Source organism: Canis lupus, chromosome 11, assembly GCF_003254725.2.
Source record: "Canis lupus dingo isolate Sandy chromosome 11, ASM325472v2, whole genome shotgun sequence".
NCBI classification, from domain to species: Eukaryota; Metazoa; Chordata; class Mammalia; order Carnivora; family Canidae; genus Canis; species Canis lupus.
The window spans coordinates 54405103-54429610 of NC_064253.1; the positions used below are offsets into that span (position 1 = coordinate 54405103).

The 24508-nt window shown below is 38.3% G+C and overlaps 1 protein-coding gene across 2 annotated transcripts in view; it reads left to right on the top strand.

The window, feature by feature from the left end:
• Nucleotides 1-132: 132 nt before the first annotated feature.
• The window catches only part of NCBP1 (nuclear cap binding protein subunit 1), a 36336-nt gene continuing 11960 nt past the window's right edge, over nt 133-24508 (top strand). Inside the window, exons 1-15 of one of the 2 annotated variants that reach the window (XM_025433411.3) lie at nt 133-316; nt 7843-7931; nt 8491-8591; nt 9820-9976; nt 12089-12196; nt 12560-12681; nt 14140-14209; nt 14876-15091; nt 16299-16396; nt 17121-17184; nt 18531-18641; nt 19566-19630; nt 21035-21097; nt 21340-21414; nt 23543-23646. In XM_025433411.3, coding sequence (XP_025289196.1) covers nt 283-316; nt 7843-7931; nt 8491-8591; nt 9820-9976; nt 12089-12196; nt 12560-12681; nt 14140-14209; nt 14876-15091; nt 16299-16396; nt 17121-17184; nt 18531-18641; nt 19566-19630; nt 21035-21097; nt 21340-21414; nt 23543-23646 — 1477 coding nt within the window. In that variant the 5' untranslated portion in view covers nt 133-282. Of the gene's footprint in view, nt 317-7842; nt 7932-8490; nt 8621-9819; nt 9977-12088; nt 12197-12559; nt 12682-14139; nt 14210-14875; nt 15092-16298; nt 16397-17120; nt 17185-18530; nt 18642-19565; nt 19631-21034; nt 21098-21339; nt 21415-23542; nt 23647-24508 lie in introns of those variants that run through there. The other variant, XM_025433412.3, reaches the window with a different exon arrangement.

Consider the following 24508-nt stretch of genomic DNA (forward strand, 5'->3'; position numbering starts at 1 on the left):
AAGCCCGAGGGGGCGGTTGCGTGCGAACCGGACGCCCTCGGCCTGCTGAGCTTCCAGACGCCGGCTCTCCGGTCCCCGAGCCCGCCGAGCCCGCCGAGCCGTCCCGCGCACCCCGCGGCCGCCTCTCCCGCCTGCGCTTCCGGGACCCGTCGCCAGCGAGTGCGCCTGCGCGCCGGCCCCTGCGCGCGCCTCGTCTGTGTCCTCGCACCGGCCGGCGGCCCGACAGTTCCTGCCGCGCTTCCCGCCCGGCCTCTCTCAGCTCGGCGGCGCCCGGCGTGCGGCATGTCGCGGCGGCGGCACAGCGACGAGAACGACGGTGAGTGCCCAAGGCCCGACCGCCGAGGCCGCGCCCAGGTGGGGGCCGGGATCGCGGGGACTCGAGGAAAGGATGGGGAGCCCTCCCCCCGCCACACACGCACACACACAGCCCGGCAGCGTTCGGGGGGCCCGGGAGAGTGGAGCGAGGGTGAGGCCCGGCAACTTGTTAAAAGGCCCCGCTCCCCTCCGCCCCAGCTCCTTTAGTCGTCGGCCTGCTGGACCTCTGGTCTCTAAGGAGTCTTCAGGATTTGGTCCTCGGTACCGCCGAGCAGGGCAATACACCAGGGTCATGTGCGGCCGCCTCTTAGGCACAGTGACAGGTACCCGCTAGTCCCAGGGTCTCGTTTTGACCCTCAAACTGCACCTGGAAAGGGCCCCCAGAGAGGAAGGAACAAAGCGGTGAGTGGGGAGATCGGAGGAATCGCAGTCTGAGCTCGGCTGTATCCGTCATCCGTGGATTTGCCTTCTTTCATGCTCCAAGGAAAGAAAGCCGTCTGTTCCCCACACTCAGGTCACTAACAAACAGATGCACGTCGTTACAGTAGATTTTGAATTAGCTGCAAGTGTTATTTCCCTCGTTGAAAGGGAAGGGTGCTGGAAAAACTTAACTGGAGAGCCCTTAGGGATTTGGATGGTTGCACTCCAGGGTGATGATCGCGGTGTTGCCATCATAAAAAAAAAAAAAAAAAAAAAAAAACAAGGATAATTTGGCAGGTTAAAAACAGGAAAATATGCTCGCATTACGGGAATCAGTCAAGAGCACACATCCACCAAAAAGGGAAGAAATTGAGTAGTTCTGTTACTATGTTCCAGGTTATAGAATAGTCTATATTCTTTAAAAGGGATGTGGTATAATGGTTAAGAGGCCAGACTTTGGAGTCAGAGGATTTAAGTTCAAAGCTAGACTCCACCATTACTTCATAATCTTGCCCAGGTTCTAGCACCCCTGGAAACTTTAGTCTGTAATGTAGAAGTGTAAGGATACCGACCTCTGTTCAGTTTTGTGAGGGTCATAAATGAGTTAATACATGTAACAAGTATCTCATGGTTATATTTACTTACTTAGCATCTGTTAATGCTTGAGAGGTGACAAACGCTGGCACATGTCAACAATATAAGAAAAAACATGGAAGAAAAATTTCATTTAATATATGATTTTCTTCACTAACATTTGCCTGTCCTTGAATTTTGGGGCATTTAGGAGTAGGAGCAGAATCACATGTGTTTTAACATTGAAGCATCAGATTTCTGCTAGGGAATGGCTTGAGAGGATATTCTAGTTCATCCTTATCTGATGCCTGAGGATCCGGAGTTTTAGTGTAATACACATGGAGACATAGCAGTGCCAGGACTCGGATAAAAGGAAATCCAGGGGTCTCTTCACTACCCAAGTATTACTATGCTGGATGCCTAGATTTTTTTTTTTTTTAAACGTGTGAGGTTTTGTGTATGATGTACGTGCAGACCACAGAAAACGGTTTTCATAGGCTTTGAATTTTATTAACCAAAAACTAATATGCCTGATGCAATTTGGTTGGGGTTTAGGGAACTTGAGTCTTTTAAAGTTCTTCTCGTTTTCTTTGCTTTTCTCATATTTTCTTTTCTCCACTCTTCTCCCTTTTAGGGTACCCTTAAAGGGAGAGAAAATGTTTCCAGAGGGCAACCTGGAGAATTGGATGTGAATATGTAGAAAACAGCTTTTGCTTTTGCTATTGTGATGGTGGCATAACTTTCCTGACAGTTTTTTTAAAGATTTATTTATTTATGATAGAGAGAGAGAGAGGCAGAGACACAGGAGGAGGGAGAAGCAGGCTCCATGCCAGGAGCCCGACGCAGGACCCGATCCCGGGACTCCAGGATCGCGCCCTGGGCCAAAGGCAGGCGCCAAACCGCTGAGCCACCCAGGGATCCCCTCTTGACAGTTTCTTTTAATACTAGCTGGACAGTAAATCATGATCCATTTGGATCTTGATGCAGGAACCTAAAAATAAGACAAAAAGAAGTAAAATGAGTTCATTAAAGTTAACTCTGGTGAATAATTTAGTAGTAGGACAGTTTGTATATAGTTCCTCTTGGATACTATACCAAATCTGGAACTTTGATAAATTGCCACAATTTGGATCAGCTGCCATAACAGCTGAATCTTTTAATTAAGCATCTACTAATTTTTTTAAGATCTGAAATATCAGACACTTAAATGTTATAGAAGGCTGTTTTAAAATGAATTCTGATAGTCATAATTAAGTAGATACACCTGAGTATTTCTGGATTATCGTCAGCTCTTATCAGTCATTGACTGTCATGACTTTCCATATGCTTGACAAGATATAATTATTTATTTAACAAATATTTAACGGTGCCAGGCACTATCCTAACTACTGGCAGTACAGTAGTGGACAGTATAAAGATCAAGCCTCCCTTTTACAGTCAGAACACAATCAAATATAGTGTATCAAATGGTAGTAAGGGCTATGGAGAAAAATAAAACTGGGGAAAGGGGGTAGAGACTGTAGGCGAGGTGGATTTACTGTTTTATGTCAGTTGATCAGGAAGGGCCTCACTGAGAATGGTGTCTGGTGGGAGATTTGCAGGAAGGGAGCAAACCAGGTGGCTCTATGGGGAAAAGCAATAGTCTAAGAAAAGGGAACCACAAATGCCAAGGACTGAAGGCTGGAGCATTCCTGTGGTGTTCACAGAAAGTAAGGAGGCCAGTATCCCTGGAGCAGAGTCAGAGGGGTGGGGCTGGGGGGAGTTGTAGGAGCTAAGATCACAGAGGTAGCAAAGGATCAGCTCATAGAGGGCAGTTTTAAAATTGTGTCTCTTTGTTGAGACTAGAGTGTCCAGGATTAGACTACCAACGAAATTCAGCTGGTGGAGTGAAGTTCAATTTATAGAGAAGGAAAGGGAAATCCTGAAAGGGAATTTAGCATTTATGGATACTGATCCAGTGCTAAAACTAACTCATTTCTTAGAATCCCTTTAAAAATGTCTCTGAAGGGGGACGCCTGGGTGGCTCAGCGGTTGAGTCCCACATTGGGCTCTTTGTGGGAAGCCTGCTTCTCCTTCTCCCTCTGCCTGTGTTTCTGCCTCTCTCTGTGTGTATTTCATGAATAAATAAATAAAATCTATTTTAAAAATGTTTTAAAAAGAATGTCTCTGAAGAAAGGGAAAAAATATCTGCAAAGCTTTAATGCATATAATATCTGTTCAGTATGTTATTTTGTTATTTTAAGAAAGTAATTTGTATTATCGAATACCTTTGCTAAAAACCCATTTTTAACCCCCTTTTTAAGCTACTTAGAATTAGCGCCTTATCTTTTAGACTGTGACTACTTTTTTAACTTACAGAAAAAATAATTAGAAGTGAAGGGATTTGTTACTCGAAGGAAGAGTATAGTTTGTTTCAGGTGTGATGGTCACTTCTGCTTTAAATCTACTTTTCCCTTTTGTATGGTTGGTTTTGCTACTTTCTCTTTTACAGGGTTGGTCTTTGTTTTCCAGTTAGTGCGGTTTTTATAATAATTCAGGGTATAAGATGTACAGTATATCCATATAAAGTTAGGATCACCTTACAGGGAAAAAGTTATTTGTATGTGAGGATCCTTTCAAAGAGTTTTTGGATTTTTTTTTAAAGATTTTGTTTATTTATTCATGATAGAGAGAGAAAGAGGCAGAGACACAGGCAGAGGAAGAAGCAGGCTCCATGCAGGGAGCCCGGTGCGGGACTTGATCCCGGGACTCCAGGATTGCGCCCTGGACCAAAGGCAGGCAGCCAAACCGCTGAGCCACCCAGGGATCCCCTGGATTTTTTTTTTTTTTAAAGATTTTTTTTATTTATCAGAAAGAGAAGATATAAGTGCATGTGAGAGCAGGGAGGGGAAGAGACGGAATCTTGGCCGACTCCATACTGAGTTGCAGAGCCTGATGCCAGGATCTAGCTCACAACCCTGAGGTCATGACCTGAGCAGAAACTAAGAGTTGGATGCTCAACCCACTGAGCCACCAGGTGCCTCATAAATGGGTTTTAATAAAGATTGGTTTCTCTCTCCTATATAAGCCAAGGGTGTCAGAGTGAAGTGGCAATATGTAACTGAATCTATGTTGTAAAATGTCTACATAGTTACATTTAATATAAAATCTATTCTTTGGGAGCTATCCTAGATATATTTTCATTGAGGGTATATGAAAACATTTAGCTAATTCCCAAAATTTTATTCTAATGAAGCTGCTTTACTCTGCATACCCAGGTTCTGTTTTGAGTTCAATATCCTGTTACTGTTGTGAGTTCAGATGCGTCTAGTTTTACCAGCCCTCCTTTATATCCTCTCAAATATCAGGTGAGAGTGGGGCCTATCTTAGTACTTTCTGCTTCCTCCCCTTCTCCAAACAAAACTTGTGCTTTCATACAGTCAGAATGGGAAGAGAGAAAATAGGAGTTGCAGTTTAGGGAGGACTGTGTAGTTGTATTTTCTAGTTTTATATTAGAAATCCTACCTTCTCTCTCACAGCATTATTTTCTCTTTTTCTAGGTTATAAGAGGGTCTGGGAGGGCTGCTTTAAAGACTGGGGTATGATTCCAAATAGATTGGGGAACAAGCCAGCCAGCTGGAGAGTTAATTTAGGGAAGATGTGAAGGGTGGGATGTGAGATAAAGGGTTGGCGGAGTAGATGAGCCAGAAAGGAGAGAATGGTGGTTAAAGTTTCAAAAACAAAAAACTGCTCTCATTCAGCTAGTTTTTCGCCATCTGCATTTTCTCAGCCTTACCATAATCTGTTTCTGAAGAATACTATTAGTATATTCTACTTTCTAGAACCAAGGTGCTCACCATCGGCACTATTGATATGTCCGGCTGGATTATTCTTTGTTGTTAGGAGTTGTCCAATGTAATATGTTTAGCAGAATCCATGGCCTCTACCCACTGGATGTCAGTAGCACTTCCCCATTTGTGACAATTAAAACTGTCTCCAGAGACAGTATGTATGTCATGTGACCCCTACCGGGGGCAAAATCTCACCAATTAAAAACCACTGCTCTAGGAGAGGCTATTTTAACAGCCTGGCTGACAGCTTATAAACATTGCATTGAATATGTGGATTTTTTTCAGGGAATACATCCTGCAAATAGAAGACCTTTGTGTAAAAGTTGGTTGTTTGGGTGGTGGAACCTTTAAAGATCCTGTGATGTAGGTTTGTTGCATATTTGAGAATCAAGGTCACTGATTCCACTGTGTCACACATGTCCACTTTACATGGGCAGATATCTCCAGGAATACATCTCAACTGTCATAGTGCATGCATGTTATATTTTTTATGGGATTATCCTCTCAAAACTATATTCATTTGTTACTTAAGCCAGATCATAATGATAACTAAAGGGTCAGGGTGTCAAAGCACACAGTGCTTTACTCTGTGGACTTTTATAGTACTTCCGTCTGGTCCTATCTAGTTATTAATAGATTGGTTTTATTCAGCTTAAGTTTAAGGTACTTGAAGACCGTTTCAGTCATTGAAGAAACTTGGGGTTTTTGTTTTGTTTTTTTTTTTAAGATTTTATTTATTCGTGAGAGAGACAGAGAGAGGCAGAGACATAGGCAGAGGGAAGAGAAGCAGGGTCCGTGCAGGAGCTTGATGCGGGACTCGATCCCGGAGCTCCGGGGTCACATCCTGAGCCTAAGGCAGATACTCAACCGCTGAGCCGCCCAGGCATCCCTTGAAGAGACTTTTGACACCCAAGCTTAGAATACCAGAGTGCTATGTTTTATGAGAATCACCATATTTTAAGCCAGATGTTATAGAGGCAAGTAGGTGATTGTGAATTCTTTAAAGATGACTCTGTTCCTTTGGCTATAGAAGTCTGGAGACCATTTAAGTTATGTTTAACTTACTCCTGGGTAATCCTGTACCCAACTGCAGATTTCATTATTAATGCAGATCGCTAGCACTGCTACAGAGTTTTACTTCCTTGTCCACATGTTGTCCTAATAATCTAATTGGTGGAAGCCAAAGTTGAATTGTATTGGGACACTAGCCAACATTATGTTTATCAACAGCATCATGTTCCATACTTAACACTATTAATTTAAAATTGTTAAGCTGTAGATTATTCCACAAAAGGATGTAAGGTGTGTATATTAAGGTTTTAAACAAAATGGTAAAAGATGATTAATAGTAAGAATCTTTTTTTTTTTAATAGTAAGAATCTTAACAGTAATAGACTATCCAGTGCCTAAGTTTGATTTGTAGTTTGTTCAGCCGGAATTCTTCAGCAACCAAAAGGACAGTTAGGTGATTGATAATGATTTGGGTGTGGTAGATGTTTTTTTTTTTCTTTTTTTTTAAGATTCTTTGAATGAGGAGTACCTGAGTGGCTCAGTCGGTTGAGCATCTGCCTTCGGCTCAGGTCATGATCCCAAGTTTTGGGATCGAGCCTCCCGTTGGGCTCCCTAATTATCAGGGAGACTGCTTCTCCATATGCCCCTGCTTATGCTCACTTTTGCTCACTCCTTCTCAAATAAATAAATAAAATCTTTAAAAAAAGATTATTTGAATGATAATGGTTTTTGAATAGAATAGACTAGTAAAGTAAATCATAAAACGTACTTTTCTACCACTGATTATTTGATAAAGTGTTCAGGTTGTTTCTTTGAGTATATATCTGCTGATTGTGATTCCCATTGCTTGAGGTAAACTATACTCTAATTCTGCATGGTCTATAGAACCAGAGCTATTAATTATAGAGTTGAAAGTTCAGACACTTGAGAAACTAGTGAGGAATGCTCATGTTTTATGCTCCCTTTCTCATCTTCTGAAGTTTTCCTCCCTTTTTTGCCTAGTCTTTCCAAAGCATTCAACTTGGTTTTATACCCATATTTCATTGGTTTACATAATAATTTTCATTATTAGAATAATAAGTATTACTGGCACTTAGAGACTTTAGGACCAAGTAACTGAATATCATCAGTGAACAATTCAGTTTAAAGAATGGGAATAGCAGTACAGGAGTGTTCCAGAAAGTATTCTAACTACTAGTGGTTAGGATGTTGTAAGCAGTGTTCCTCCCTATCCCCAGAAGTGGACCGGGCTGCTGCATTGCCTTTGTAGGGCACTATTCACATCAAATTGAACATAACTAATGCCTCTTGGAGTTAACTGTAGTGTCCCTGGTTATGGAGACCTTTGGTGAATGGAGCCCCATCAGGGAGGTGGTGGGTCAGTTAAGAGCTTCTCCTGTGTGGGGCACCTGGGTGGCTCAATGGTTGAGTGTCTCTCTTGGGCTCAGGTTGTGATCCCGGGGTCCTGGGATCAAGTCCCACATCAGGGGCATTAGCTGGCAGGGAGCCAGCTTCTCTCTCTGCCTATGTCTGCGCCTCTCTCTCCACCTCTCATGAATAAATAAATAAAATCTTAAAAAAGTGTATAAAAAGTAGCATTTCTGATAGGAAAGAGATAGTATTTAAAAAGTTAAATAAAATTTGTGGTATTAGATTCATCATGTAATGTTAATTTTTTACATTGTTGAAATAGGAGGACAGCCTCACAAAAGGAGAAAGACCTCGGATGCCAATGAAACTGAAGATCATTTGGAATCCTTAATATGCAAAGTAGGAGAAAAGGTATGTGCCAGATAGACACAGACTGATGGGCTTAGGATTGTAGTTGACTGTGCTTGATTCACTTCTGCAGCAAAACTTGGTGATATATGAAACTTGTATTGCCATGCATCTGTATCCCAAAGTAAATGCATATTAAACCCTTGGGATGCAGGTAATTGTGAGTTAAACGTTCTTAATAATTTTCATAGAATTTGAATATGAGTCTTAGACCTTAAGAAATAATCCTCTCAATTTATAAATAAGGAACAAACAAGTCTTAGATACCTGTGGTAATTTGCTTAGGGTCATGTATTAAGTGAATCAATTACAGAAACACAGGAGAACAGATGATGTCCTTCCATTTCTAATTCTTACTCTGCTTCCTCGGACTGCTTGCTTTTAAAATTTCATTTATTCTCTTTTTATGGATTTCTATAGAGCAATAATTACTGATTTATACTAAACCTGTCATAGTGCCTTATGCATATAAGGCTTTAACGTTTTTTTATGATCACTTAGAAAATTTTCACTCACTAATTGCTGAGTACTTAACAGATATTTAATATGCTGTCCTCTACAGAGTGCCTGCTCTCTGGAGAGCAACCTAGAAGGCTTGGCAGGTGTTTTAGAAGCTGATCTTCCTAACTACAAGAGCAAGATCTTAAGGCTTCTTTGTACAGTGTATGTATGCAAAAGATTTGTGAATCCAGGTGATAATGTATTATCTACCTTTAAATGCTTTGGGAATGTTCAAAAGATATGTTTACTTTCCATGTTTTATTAGCTTTCCTTCTAATGGGAAATGTATACAGACAAAATGACCTTTGGTGAACTCTTTTGCATAGAGATAAATAGGACTAAAATTGAGCATTTTCCTTATGTTTCATTTCTTGGAACCTTAAAATCATTTGAGTTGACTATTTTTTAAGTGTGAAAGTAGACACTTCCACATTTCAGAGATTTTCTTTGAAGCACGAGCATTTAAATATATACAATATATAGAGTTTAATGTGTATTTTTAATCAGTAGTACCAGCCAAACTTGGGAACTGGTTACTTGCGTAATAGTTCTTCTCAGAAGACTGAAGAAGCTTTTGAAGATATTGATAGGCATAATCTTTCTTTGAGTTAGGTTAACTAGACCAAATATTATTTAATCTGTGAGTAAATTAAAGTGGGAAAAGTCTCAAATTAAATCATGAAACAGTATCTCCCAGTGGTGGAATTAACAATCCAGGCTTTCTCATCTCTCAGATGGACATTGATCACTCTAATGTATGCTTTGCAAAGAAATAGTTAAACAACTTTTGGATAAAAGTGGTGTAAAGATATCTTACTATGTCCAAGTACCATGTTGACATTCAGCAATTTAACTGATAGGAACTTAGCTGGAAGTGGTTTTAGTTCTGAATTTTTTCTAAGCAACTAAAATAGTGTTTCTCAAAGTGGAATTCTGATCCTGTGACATTTGGTTAGCTAAGTTTATAAATGGTGAATGTTCCATCTCCCTCTTAATGATTCTGCATTGAAGAAACTTGTTTCACCCAGCATTTCCCAGATGTTTTACCATGGAAACAGTTTCTGTAGAACTGCTCTTTAAAGTCCACTAAACACATTAGAAGAAAAACTGGTTTAGCATTAATTATACTTACTTTAGTTTGATAAATTTATAATTAGAGTTGTTTTACTTTTAATTCTTGGATTAATTAGAATTAAAATAAAAAATTACAGGGGTCATGTCCAATTCTTCTCAACATTTATGCCTTTTCTGAAATAGTTTTAAAAATATAGCTCAAAGGAATCCTGTTCCAAAGTTAGTAAAATGACAAAAGACTTATATAATATAGAATCAAGCAACTTAACATAATACTGTTGTTTTGGGGTTTTCTTGTACTGGGTTCTCAAATCAGTGCACGCCTGTTACCTGAGAAGTTGACAATTTATACAACATTAGTTGGACTGCTGAATGCCAGGAATTACAATTTTGGTGGAGAGTTTGTAGAAGCTATGATTCGTCAGCTTAAAGAATCACTGAAAGCAAACAACTATAATGAAGCTGTATATTTGGTAAGTTACTTTTTTAGTATATTATGATGATTGGGTTGGAGGGGGAGAAGTGAGCTACAACCAAGGAATTTTTTCTTTCTCACCACAGTAGCTGCTCTTCTGAAACCATTCTCACTAAAGGTACCACAGAGCTCATTACCAAATCCAGTGGCTTCTTTTCGCTCTAAATACTAGTTGACCTTCTGGTAGCATGTGATGCTTTACACTACTTTCTTGTCTGTGGATTTCTGCAGCACCACTGTTTGAGGACCTCCTGCTGCCACCTCCCTTCTATTTCTCTGTCTCTTTTTACTGGGTAATCTTCCTTTACCCCTTATATTTTGTGTTTCCCAGGATTCTGTCCTCACTTCACTTTAAACACTCTCTCCTAAAGCATTCTCGTTCTCTCTCATTTCGTTACAAACCATCTTTATTTGAGTGACCCTTCCTAACAAGTTGGTAATCTGTATGTCCTACTTCAGCCTTTCTCCTGAGCTCCAGACCTGTATTACAGATACTACCTGGATAGCCCTAAGATATCTTGCCTGGAAGTCCCTTAGTTACAAAAATCCCTAAATGTATCATTCTGTCTTCCCAAACCACACACAGGGTCTGCTGTCTACTGCATTACCCATCTAGGGACTTGAGCATTAATGTTTGTCTTCCCTTTGCTCCCTTATCCTGTAAGTAGTTCCCACATCCTGTCATTTCTGCCTCGTAAATTTCCCTCTGGCCTGTCCCTTTTCTTTTGTCTCCAGGACCACTAGCATAGTTCATGCCTTCCTTCTCGTGCCTTTTATTTTAAGTAAGCTCTGTGCCCAACGTGGGGTTTGAACTCATGACTCCAAGATTCAGAGTCTCATGCCCTACTGAGCCAGCCAGAACACTCCCTTCCTCCTCATGTTTTAAGACAGGCTCTTAACTGATCATTTGCATCCAGACTCTCTGTCTTTCATTCTGACTCCTACTGTGGCACCAGACCGGTCTTTCTGTAACTCACTGCTCATGTTGGTTATAGATCACAAACCCGAGTTCCTTTCCATTCTCTACAGTGGAAGGTTTTTAAAATCTTGTGCACAAGATGATTCACTGGGTGAGAGGAAGTAAATACTTATCTTAAATGGAAATGTAATTAATAAGCCTTACTAATATGTAATACATAGATTGACAGTGGGCCAGTGTATAGTATATATGTTTGTGTATGATATTTATGTTTATTTATATTACCTAGAATTCCATGTATGTGATCAAGGTCTTTTACTGAGTATATTACCAAAAAAGTTAAACACCAGTCAGGCTTAAGATTAAGTCCACACTCAGTGCTGACCTTTTATGGCTGCCCCAATCTTTCTCTCTCCTTGCTTCCCATATACCCTCCAGCTGTTTCACAATTATTTGCAGATCCCTGAATACATCTTTTTGAATCCTGCCTAGAATACTCTTGTTACTCTCCACTTGAGGCATACTTCACTCATCCTTTATGACCTAGCCCAGGTATTTCCTCCTTTATGATGCTTTCCCCTACTCCCTTTATCACTGTTCCTAGAATACTTTTTTAATTTACCTTAAAGGAGTCATTCTTTTGGGTTGAGATTATGCTTGTCCCACTAGACTGTGAGAAACTTTAAAAGTGCTTAGTGGCACACAAGGGACATCCAACAAATATCTGTTCAGAAACTGCCATTTCTCTAGTCCAGTGAAAATTTTTTCACAGAGGACTGAAAAGATTATAGGTTGATGTAGCTATGGAATAGGAACCTGTAAATGCAGATTCCCATCCTTCATTCGGTTTCTGTCACAAGTACTCAGTTGTGCTGTTGTAGAACAAAAGCAGCCATAGAAAATATATAAATGAATGAGCTTGCTGTGTTCCAATACAAGTTTATTTGTGGACACTAAAATTTAATTTCATATAATTTGTATAAATCATAAAATATTCTTTTGGATTGCTTCAAGCATTTGAGTATCTGAAAGCCACTCTTAGTTCACAGGCTGTGCAAAAGAAAAACGGGCAGCAGGTTAGATTCAGTCTTGAGGCATAGTTTTTCAGACCTGTAGTTTCAATCATTACAAGACTGTCTATTGTGTGATTATATTACATTTAGATTTAATAGAAATCGTTTTCTGTAACAGGTCCGTTTTTTATCTGATCTTGTGAATTGTCATGTCATTGCTGCCCCATCCATGGTTGCTATGTTTGAAAATTTTGTAAGTGTAACTCAGGAAGAAGATGTACCTCAGGTAAGAAAACACGGTATGCTGAATCTTGTCCATACAGTACTAGGAATTTTTCCCTGGTAACCCTTTCGTAATCAAAACCAAAAGATAACAGTAGATTTTCACACTATAAATTCTTAATATCTACAAGCTAAGTCAACTGCCACAGTGGTGGGTTCTCTGATATCTGTATGTTAATTCACTGATCTGTCTGATAAAATTAAAACTAATATGAGGTAGAAATGCTCTGACTGAGCCAGGGGTGTCTTACCTAAGCTGTATTAAAAGCCTCTCTAGGAATGGAGGAATTCATTCAGATACAAGTACAATATGAATGAAAATTAACCAGCACATATTTTAAATTTGCCTTTTTAAAAAATTCTTCAGGTGCGGCGAGATTGGTATGTGTATGCCTTTCTGTCATCTTTGCCCTGGGTTGGAAAGGAGTTATACGAAAAGAAAGATGCAGAGATGGACCGCATCTTTGCCAACACTGAAAGCTATCTTAAGTAAGGGCACGGCTCATTATTCTTACTGATACGATAACTGTGCTATATTTTATCTGTTAGTAATACCATGTCAGTTTCATTTCTCACAAATAAACTGCAGAGTTCCTAATGGCTTTCTCTAAGTAACCTCATTCCCCTACTCTTATAACTTTCTGAGACCTCAGGGTAATTCAATGTTTGCTTACTTTACTGGTGCAAAGGAGTTGGTAACAGCTCCTTTTGAGCTGCTTTGGCAAAGTCATAAAATATCTTCTGTTCTCACACAGTGGTTCTCAAATCCTAATGTGCATAAGACTTCCCTGTAGGACTTAAATGTGCTCCAATCCCAACCTTCAGACCTACTGAATCACAATATTTGAGACAGAAGTTTAGCACATACAATGTATTTATTTCATGTAAGTCCTAAACCAAGTCCTTAAAATAGTGGCTCTTCTAACCCACACTTCTTAAATAATATGATGCATTTCCATGAAAACATCTCATATCCTCCTATTGCCCATTTCTTTGAAGTGGGTATAAAACTTGTTTGTCTTATTAGGTATAAGACTAATAGTAGGGCTTGTTCGTAAGTTTAGACTCACTTACCCAGCAGTGTGGTAATTTTGTGTCCCCTTAAGTTTTTTCAAAATAACTTTGTTACAAGCTTCATAATCTATTAATAGGTAACCTGTTTGGATATTGTTAATTAGTTACAAATAGAACTAAAAGAAATCTAAAGATAAAAACCTGCTTTGTCATTAAGCTACTTTTAAGTGATAAATCTTTTTAATGTTTTTGAAAATCATACTGGTTCTTTTTAAAATGTAGATGTTTGCAAAAGAATAAAAATAAAAGAATATGAATATCCTAGCATTTGAATATATGTCCTTCCCTTTTTTTCTACAAATGATAGTCCAGTATACATACTGTTCTTCATTTGTTTTTTTTTTCCACTTAATATAACTTGGATTTATTGCATAAAAACATATAGGTATACCTCTTTCTTTTTGACAGCTGTACAGTATTTCTACTCTTTTAACATACCATAATTTCTTTAACGAGTCCCTTTTGGTAGACATTTAGGTTATTTCCAGTCTTTTGGTATTATAAACAACGTTTCAGTGAATATCCTTATGTATATGTATTTGTGTACTGGGCACATACATTTGTGGAGGGTGAGAGTTTTTAGAAATGTCATTGCTGGGTTGAAGTGTCTTAACAATTTTAGTTTTGTTAGACTTAGTCAAATCGCCTTCCAAAGAAATTCTACTCTTCCAAATCTCCTCTAAAGAGATTAGATCAGTTAGCCCCTGTGCCAGCAGTGTTTGGAATTGCATATTTGTCCACATTTTGGCAATATGATAATTTGATGTAAAATGTTACTTTGCTGCTTTAATTTGCATTTTATTAATTATGAAGCAATTGAACATCTTTCCATGTTGTTAAAAACCTAAGTGTAGATTTTCATTTTTATATTAGAAGACGCCAAAAAACACATGTGCCCATGTTACAAGTATGGACTGCTGAGAAACCACACCCGCAAGAAGAGGTAAATTGATTCTCAGTCTCTTGTGATACAAGCACAGTCAGCTCTTGAGTAGATTCTTATCTCTGTGGTATATGCACATCATTCCATTTATATACCTTAACTACTTTTCCGCATTTCATATCAAAGTTCCAGCTCCTCATAGCTCTAGGTGTGTAGTGGATTTTTCTTTTTTTTAAGATTTTACTTACGTATTTATTATTTGAGAGAGAGAGAGAACATGTCCATGAGCAGGCTGGAGGCATGCAGAGGGAATCTCCAGCAGACTCTGCTCAGCTTGGGGCTTGATCTTGTGACCCCAAGATCATGACCTGAGCCAAAATCAAGAATCAGGTGCTTAACGACTGAGCTACCCAGGCGCCCTAGCATATAGTGGATTTTTAATGTTAGAATGTAATCAAAGCATTCTTTATTCTGCAAGATTCCAGATATAGTTATTTTTTATTTAAATGCCCAGTTTGAAAATGTAAGCAGTAACAGACTCAGACAGGTAGACTTTATAAAGTAATTAAAAAGAAAGACTTGGCACTATTCCTTTGTACCATATTTAATTGCAAACTAGCTTTTGTGTCATATATTTTATATGGTAATGTTTTTGGTTTGTCTAATCAAAATATTCTAAGTGACCTCCAAATATATATTAATTATTAAAAATTAATCTGTCTTTAGTATTTAGATTGCCTGTGGGCCCAGATTCAGAAATTGAAAAAGGATCGCTGGCAGGAGCGGCACATCCTAAGACCTTATCTTGCCTTTGACAGCATCCTGTGTGAAGCATTGCAACACAATCTGCCTCCTTTTACACCACCTCCGCACACGGAAGATTCAGTGTACCCGATGCCAAGGGTCATCTTCAGAATGTTTGATTACACAGATGATCCCGAAGTATGTGACCAACCAAAAGTTCTATCAGAGGGCTTGTGTTGCATTGTGCTTGTGGCTTAATCTTGTTGGAACTAGCCTGTGATAAATTTTAATTTTGAGTGGTTTATTATCTAAGAGGATCAATAGCAGTGAAGTTAACAGTTTAATTTAGTGAATGGTATCACGTCATTAGGCAAGAAATTGTTTAGTATGTGTAAGTAGATTGAGAGTACAGTATGCAGTGTAAGAGTGTTTAGCTTTTAATCCTGATTTAGTCAGGTCCTAGTTATTGGGGAGTTATTTTCCTCTCCACATTAGTTTGCTAATAGAATAATAATATGTTCAAATAAAGTTTTAATGAGGATTGAATTACTAATATGTAAAATGCATAGAATAGTATGTAACACATGAGTGCTCAATAATTTTAGCTATTATTAATAAGGTTGATTTTAAGAAAAATACCCAGTGCTGTTTTGTTTTTTAAGGTTTTATCTATTTATTAGAAAGCACAAGCCAGGGGGTAGAGGCAGAGGGAGAGAGAAGCAGACTCCCCCACTAGGCAGGGAGCCTGATATGGGGCTTGATCCCAGGACCCTGAGATCATTATGTGAGCCAGAGATACACGCTTAACCCACTAAGCCACCCAGGCACCCCAAGTATCTTCAATGCATATATGACTTTCTGTGTCTATACAGTGTTTGAAATAAAATTTTTCCTCTCTGCATATTTATTATGGAAGTAAATCTACTCTCGTGGTTAAAAAAAAAAGAAAATTAAACTCTTGGGATTCCTCGGTGGCTCAGCAGTTGCGCGTCTGCCTTCGGCTCAGTGTGATTCCGGGGGTCTGGGATTGAGTCCCATATCGGGCTCCCTGCGGGGAACCTGCTCCTCCCTCTCTGTGTCTCTCATGAATAAATAAATAAAATCTTAAAATCAAGCTGTATAGAGTTAATATATAAACTCTTTGATTTAATTGAGATGGATGATGATAGTATGGTGTCGGGGGCACTAGAAGAAATGCTGCAACTGCCATTCTAATTGTATCATATATACAAGTGAATATGATACTGTAATTTGCTGAAATACGAAGTTTTTACACTTCTGAACTTTTATCCTCAGCACCCAGTATAGTGTCTGGAACATAATAAGCTCTCAGATATTTGTTGGATAAATAAAAGACAGTATCTTTTTCTAAGCTTGTAGTATCTACATTTGCTTTTCTTTCCAGGGTCCTGTAATGCCAGGGAGTCATTCAGTTGAAAGATTTGTAATAGAAGAGAATCTTCACTGCATCATTAAGTCTCACTGGAAGGAAAGGAAGACTTGGTAAGATTCTTTTCATGGTAACTTTTAGAGTGGAGAAAAAGTAGCACTTTGATTTTAGTTAAGAGCAAAATGTGAAGAGTGTAAGAAAATCTTCCTCTCTTCCTGATGCCCTGTCTTATTACTAAATGACCAATCTCTAAAAACACTCCTTTGCTTTCTCGAGGCCCTCGCACACTCAGATAGTATCTCTGTAGGTGCCTCATAACACTATAGTGCTTTATAATTGCACATGATGTTGGCTTTTTTGTGTGAATATTTGCCATATGCAGCGGCCAAATTGAATGACAAACTGTTTTTGGTATGAATGTTAGAGGAATAAAAGAATATTAATAGTTTTCTAGCATTTAGATAGCGAGCTTTGGAAAAGTTTATTTTTAGTATTTCCTTAAGCCTTAGAAAGCTTTGGGTTTAGATTTTTAAAGTAGAAAGAAATATAGTATTTGGGGAGTGTTCTACTCTATAAACACTTAAAGTTAATAGATCTGAATATGCTTTCTTAATATTATTACTTAAACTCCTTTTGCTCTTTCAAGGAGTTTTGTGGAGAGTTTCCTGTGGTAATCAAAAGTAATTTCTGCTATAGTTAAGTGAAGTACCTGAAGTCTAGAGCATTTCAGAAAAGATTTCTTTGCCTTGTATCCAAACACAGTGCTTTTGGAGCTGCTAATGTGATTTTTTTATTTATCTTTGTATACTTATTAAACTTCAGTTAAATTTTCAATAGTGCTGCACAGTTGGTGAGCTATCCAGGGAAGAACAAGATCCCCTTGAACTACCACATAGTTGAGGTATGTGTTCCACATGGAGCATGTTTCTAAGTTTCAGAATCTTTCTATGGATTTGAAAGTTAATAACTCTTGGCTTTTTTTTTCCCCTTGCAACTTGTCAGGTACTGAAAATTAACACAGGAGCAAGAAAATTGCTGTCAATTTTGTGCTCTCTTAGCCATGTTAGTAAAAACAAAAGTGGAGGTTGAGGCCAGTAGCCAAATGGAATTTTGCAGTGCCTCTAAATTATTTATATAGCATGTCTTCATTCATGGATAGTGTAAGTTACCTCCAGTCTTGTGAGTACACTGTCCACTTATCAGATAGATAATTGGCTTGAATACTTTAAAATACCATATTACATAGGCAGATAACTGTGTTTATCTGGCCTCTTATTACCAGCATACCCCTGACTAGTATATTATTATTCCCTGTATCACACGGTAGGGAGAGATAGGAGTCTTTATTTATTCCTAGAAATTAGAAGAGCCCATTGTTTTTGAAAGTAGGAAGAATCAATAATACTTTCGACCCCATATCAAGTCATGCGGAGGGGTGAACACCTTGTAGAGGTTTAGGTCTCAAAATAGCATTCACTTATTATTACAGATTCACTTATTGTTCATACATGTATTTGTGTGCTTCCCCAAAAGTACTGCATTTGTCCTATCTTATAAAACTTTAAGAGTGTATTTAGGCTATGAACTTGACTCATTGACACGTCAGTTGAAATGCAAAATATAGGTCATAATTTCGAATCTGGAAAGTGTAAAATTTTATCAGAAGGGAATACAGAGGGATGGGAGATGGGGATGAGAAGAAAGAATGCAGACCAGGTTTTAGAATTCTAGGTAGGTGGTTCATGAATTATATAGGGAGGGCAGAAACAAGTTTCTGAACAACAGCGGTGGCAAAGTAATCTTTTTCTACCAAAGAGATTGCCAGGCACTGGTTTTTAAGTAGCAGCCTGGAATGACTTGACTATCTTCTGTTCCTGTCTTCAGAATCTAATGAGGGTTTTTACTGCTTCTAGGAGTGAAACTGATGGATCAGTGAGTACCTGCCTGAATCAACTCTGATACTTCCAGAGTAGGAATTTAATTGCACTATTCTCTGGGAGTATCAAATAAGCATTAATTTCTGCATATTCTTATTTGATTGAGTTATAGAACGATGAAATTTTCATTACAGTATTCAATTGCAAATCTCCATGTCTTAAAGAGTATAGTTTCTAAAGATTATAAAGTAATTATTTTTTCATTATGAATGCCATGGAGTTAAAGAGTTTACGTTTAAAATGTTGATCTTTCTGATGGAAGTACAAAGATACTTGTTGAACAGCATTCTGACTCATGGTTCTTTTATAGGTGATTTTTGCAGAGCTGTTTCAGCTTCCAGCACCCCCGCACATTGATGTGATGTACACAACACTGCTTATCGAGCTGTGCAAACTCCAGCCTGGCTCTCTACCCCAAGTTGTATCCTTTCCTTTGTTTTTAAACTTACTCTCTTTGACCTGGCTTTAAAAGATTATTAAATGTTTCTTACTGTGGGGGCCATTTCTTCAAAAGTTAAACATAAGTATACCACACAGTCCAGCCACTCCACTCCTAGGTATTTACCTAACAGAAATGAAAACACATATCCCTACAAAGACTTGGACATTAAGTTCATAGAATCTTTATTTGTGGGACACCTGGGTGGCTCAGTCAGTTAAGCGTCTGCCTTTGGCTCAGGTCATGATCCCGGAGTCCAGCGATCAAGCCCCCCGTAAGGCTCCCTGCTCTGCTTCTCTCTCTCCCTCTTCCACTCCCCCCTGTTCCTACTCTCTGTCTCTCTCTCACTCTCTCTCAAGATCTTTTAAAAAAGAAAAAAACTTTATTTGTAATACCCCAGAATGAGGCAATCCAAATATCCATCAGTACATGAATGAATATACAAATTTGCCATATCTATACAATGGAAAACTACTCAGCAATAAAAAGGAACAAATTTTTGGTGCAGGCAACAACTTGAATGAATTGCAAATTAAGTAGGATGAGTAAAAGTTGTCAAACAAGAATTTATACTACATGATTCCATTTACACAAAATTATAGAAAATGCAAAGTAATCCAGTGACACCAGACCAATATTTGCTTGTTGGGGGAGGAGGAAAGAGGATTACAGAAGAGCATGGGGAAAGTTTGGAGGCGATATAAATATTCACTGTTTAGTTCAGGGTTGTATACAAGTCAGATTTATTGTATATGACTGATAACTGCAGCTGTTTTTAAAAAAATCAATTACATGAAAAGATGCTCAGCATTGTTAGTCATCATGACTTCTAAGAAATGTTATGTTCTGTCACAACTTATTTTGAGGGAGGATTCAGAGTAGTTTTCCTTATCCTCAAATTCACAGCTTGCACAGGCAACTGAAATGTTATATATGCGTTTGGACACGATGAACACTACATGTGTAGACAGGTATAGTAATTGTCTTATTTCTGTACTGATTGCAAGAAGCATCTATTCCCTGTACTGTATAAAAGAATTTAATCAGCAAAATATTTGCCTTTTTAGAGAATTTCTAAGTTGATTTTTCTTTCTTGTCTCCCCAAAATAACCCTTTGTATAATAATAAAATTTATAATGTAACATCATGCTTTCTACTAACTTCCAATAGGAAATGATGGCCATACTGAGGTTTTCTTTAATTTCATTCATTATTAAATTTTTTTTTTTGTGCTTTGGTATAATTATACTTTTTCCTTTGTAATTCGGTATGTAAGATTTTAAAATAAACTTTGTACTCACCCCTGTGCACAAGCAGAACCTAATATTGTGTATTTGTTATGTATAAATATATATGTATTTTTGTTTGTTTATAGATAGTATCTTTTTCTTAAATAATTAGCTTCTACATAACTACAGCTTGAAGACTCAGTTTATACAAAAGACCATTTTGGATTTTTAGAGGTGTGGTAATTGCATGTCCACTGTCTTTTGACGGAGACCCGTCTACCACTTTTATCAGCTGGTATCTTTCTTACCTCTGTTAGTGTCCACAGTCAGATCGACCCAGGTACTGAACACTTCTCCAGTTTCCATGATCTTTTGTGTCCATTGTTCAGATTGCATATCTGAAAATTATCATTAAGCACTGTATCAGACCTGAGTCAGTGATTGAAATTATAGATCTATGAGGGACATGCTCTAAGATAGCATCTTCTGATTTTTCTCCCAATCTCATAAAACTAGGAGTTGCACAACCCAATTATGTTATTGAAATTCAGCAAATATATATTGGGCTCTCGCAGATTTTACAACATTACACAGTATGCTCAGGTGATTTCTATCTAGTTAGATCAGATGTATTTTTAGGGGAAAAGATGTATATTTTGTGGTGAAAAGGGCATAGTGTGGTGATGAGACACTACACTTTGCCTCTGCCATTTATACAATTATCTGCAGTTCCTTTAATCTTTTTTTTTTTTTTTTGCCTGTTTTATTGTCCACGAAATGGGGAAAATAGTACATTACTTGAAAGTTATTGTGAGAATTCGGCTACAGACACACACACGTGTGTGTGTATATAGTGCGTGGCACAAAAAAGGCACTCTATCATTTCTGTTATTCACTTAAAAAGAATAATACTATTAGAAGGAGCGAGTAGGAGACCATTATTTTTAGGAGAAGATGAATTACAGGATTTGCAGCAAGAGGGTAAATGGCAGCAGAAGATACAGCTTTGGTAAGGGGATGGCCTTTTTATTTAGCTCTATAAAGTAGGGTTTTTTTGTCTGAAGCTTTATATAAGTTCCTGTTACAGATTGCAACCATTCATCCTTTTCTATCTCCCCCTCCCCTGCCACCCACTTCTATCTACAGGTTTATTAATTGGTTTTCCCATCATCTAAGTAACTTCCAGTTCCGTTGGAGCTGGGAAGATTGGTAAGTGGTAATACGTTTTAGCTTTCCTTTCCCTGCAGTCTATCATAATAAAGAAAAATCAATATTTAAAACTATAACATAAAAGCAATCTTTTGCATAGTCTGAAATATTTAATTTTTAGTATTTAAAGAGATATAAATGTAATAATTTAGGTACAAGAAAATTCGTTGTAGCTAAGTACACATTAGGTATAAGTGCAGATTATGTGTAAGAACTTAAAAGAACTACCATTTTCTTATTAGGTCAGATTGTCTTACTCAAGATCCTGAAAGTCCCAAACCAAAGTTTGTTAGAGAAGTTCTAGAAAAATGTATGAGGTAAGTTCTTTGTGTTTTCTCCTTAGCTTAGTTCTCCCAGTTTCTATGAGGGCAGTTTTTCTCTTTGCATGTGCGATGTATGTCCAAAATATCATTTTTTAAATCCCAAGTACCTGCCTCTCTTCCCTTTCAGTTTTTAGTCAAGATTTAGGCTTAAAAAAATTAAGCAGTGCCGTCGTATGGATTCTTTGTGAATTAGGCCAGTAAGTTTTTTTGTCAAATGTACTTTGAAATAATTTCACATTTCAGGAACATTGCCAAAATGGTGCAAGGAATTTTGTATTCTATTTATTTAGATTCCCTAGTTGTTAACACTTCACCACATGTGTTCAGAAGTTCACTTCTTTTTCTCTTCTGTATATATATAAACACCCATCACATTGATCTTTTTCTGAACCTTTTGAAAACAAGCTGCAGATGTGAAGGCCCATTGTCCCCTAACCGTCATTGTATCTTTCCCCAAAACAAAGATGTGCTTCTAAATGGCCAGCATGCAGCCCTCCAGATTAGGAAACAGGCTGTGGTGCAGGAATACAGCCACCCAGCCCGCAGATGAAACCTTACCAACCGTCACAATAATGTCTTTTCCTTTTCTGGGCTGGAGTCCCATCCGGAGCGTACAGGAAGCATTTCGTTGTCATTTTCTTTACGTTCCTCACTTGACCATTTACTCTTTCCTGTCTTTCATGTTTTAAAGAATCTAGGCTTTCATTTCTTTAGTCACCCTCACGTGTCCTGACCAAATTCAGGACTTATATCATTGGTACTCTTCTCACTGCATCACATTGGGAGGCGCGTGAGTCTCACCCTTGGGAATGTTAACCTTAGTCACCTGGTCATGTCAGTGTCTGCCAGCCTTTTCCACCTTAAAGTCACCATTTTCCCCTTTGTAATTGATTAATGTTTTGTGGGAGATATCCTGAGATTATATTCATGTCCTATTCTTCATCAAATGTCTATTGACAACTGCTACTTTGATCTGCCACCACTATGATGATTGCCAAGTAATGATTCTTTTTTTTCCTTTTACCCTATACTTAATAGTTTCCTATAAGAGCTACCCTCCTTTGCCCATTCATTTATTCCTGTGTTTATACATGAGTAGGAACTAATTGATTTCTATTTTCTTCAGTGAGTCATAATCTGTTGCTGTCATTATTAATTTTGATGCCTAAATTGTCCCTGTTTTGTTTGTTGGGGAGCCCCTTGTGGCTCCTATGTCCTCCCCACCCCCTTTCTTAATATCCCCATCCATTCATTAAGCATTCCCTTATTTTTGGCATAAGCTGTTCTTGGCTCATCTTTTGTTTCCTTTCCCTTTCCCTGCAGTCATCTATTCACAGAGCCCAAATTTTCGTTTGTTTTTTTTTTTTTTTTTTTAATAGTAAGCCATTTTGTTTTTTAAGATTTTATTAATTTGAGAGAGAGAAAACACGAGCAGAGGGAGAGGCAGACTCCCTGCTGAACAGGGAGCCCAATTGGGGACTCAGTCACAGGACCCTGTGATCATGACCTGAGCCAAATTTAAGAGGCTGACACTTAACTGAGCACCCAGGTGCCCCTCACAGAGCCAAGTTCCTAATAGTGGAGTATGGTATTTAGGAACCAAGATCTGGACACTTGATATGCTCACTGCTATCGAGGTAGACAAAGATAGTACATGCATTTATGTGCACACACATATCCATCTAGGTGTGTATATCCCTCTAATTCTACCTCATTTTTTCTGGCCTTCCCCTTTGCCATGATTTCTAAATACCTTTTCATGCAATAGGAAACTTGGCTCCCATTAGCCTTGATATTTGTTTATTTGCTACAGTATAATGAGTCTCCCGATAATAGAGACTATCTCCTCTACCCCTACCCTACCCCAGTACCACTCCACATCCTTGGTCACCAGGCTTGTGGACCCACTGGCCCACACCTCATTGTGAACCAGTAAGTTTCGAAGAAGGCCTGAGTTTTGGTATGCTGTCATATAAAAGCTAAAAGAACTTGTTTTCCCCTTTGACTTCTTGGCTGTCAACTGAGTCCAGAGTGTTGGAAATGGGACTTTCCCGGTAAGTTGGAGGTTACCAAATAATGGAACTGATGAACCTATTTTTTGAGGCTCTTATTTGTATTGTAGGTTGTCTTACCATCAGCGTATATTAGATATTGTTCCTCCTACCTTCTCAGCTCTATGTCCTGCAAACCCAACCTGCATTTACAAGTATGGAGATGAAAGTAGCAGTAAGTAATTCAATAAGATATATCCCATTGTCTTTAGAAGTACTGATGCCAACATTCTCTGAAGTCAGTTATTTAAGGTGGAGAAAGTAAACTTTTTCTTTTCTTGGGTTTATAGCTTGTCTGTTTGAAAGATGATCTGTACTAGTTGCTATTATTTTTTTTGCCCTGTCATCATTTTGAAGATTCATGATTTACTTAGTTATTACTGGCTTGTAAATTTTTATTCTTAATATTGTTTATAATGTTATATCCATGACATTATTTTAAATAAGCTAAGTATGGCAAGTTGAATTTAGAGCCAGAACTTAGTAAAATAAGAGTATATTTGTCATGGCAGTGGAGATTATCTGAATTGTCATGTTTTAATCAGTTCAGTTGTGGGAACATAGGTGCACAAAGACTAATTTGACCAGCAATATGCCTCTAGAAGTAAATTCTTAAATAATGGTTTTCTTACCTTTTGGTTACCTCATGTCTGAGATTATGCTGTGAATCAGAGGGCCTATAATTTGAAGTGCCATTTTATATTTTATGCTTATGAAAGTAAGGTGCACATTGGTTATTACTGGTAGAGAGTTAGGTGTTGAGGTTTTCCACATTAGTCTTTGCAGATGGCACAGCATATGGCTCCTCCATGACCCTTCCACTTCATGTCACTCCCCTCCCTTGCCTCCTACTGCGCCCCTGGTTCTCTGCCTACACCTCACACTACACCTATTTTCCTTGAAGGAAACTCCGTTTGTCCCAATGCTAATAACTACATTTCCTGTGTCACTATGTCACTTAATCCTTAAAACACTCTCAGAATTAGCATTGACCACTTTTACAGTATTAAAATTAGACCACTTTTACAGTAGGAATA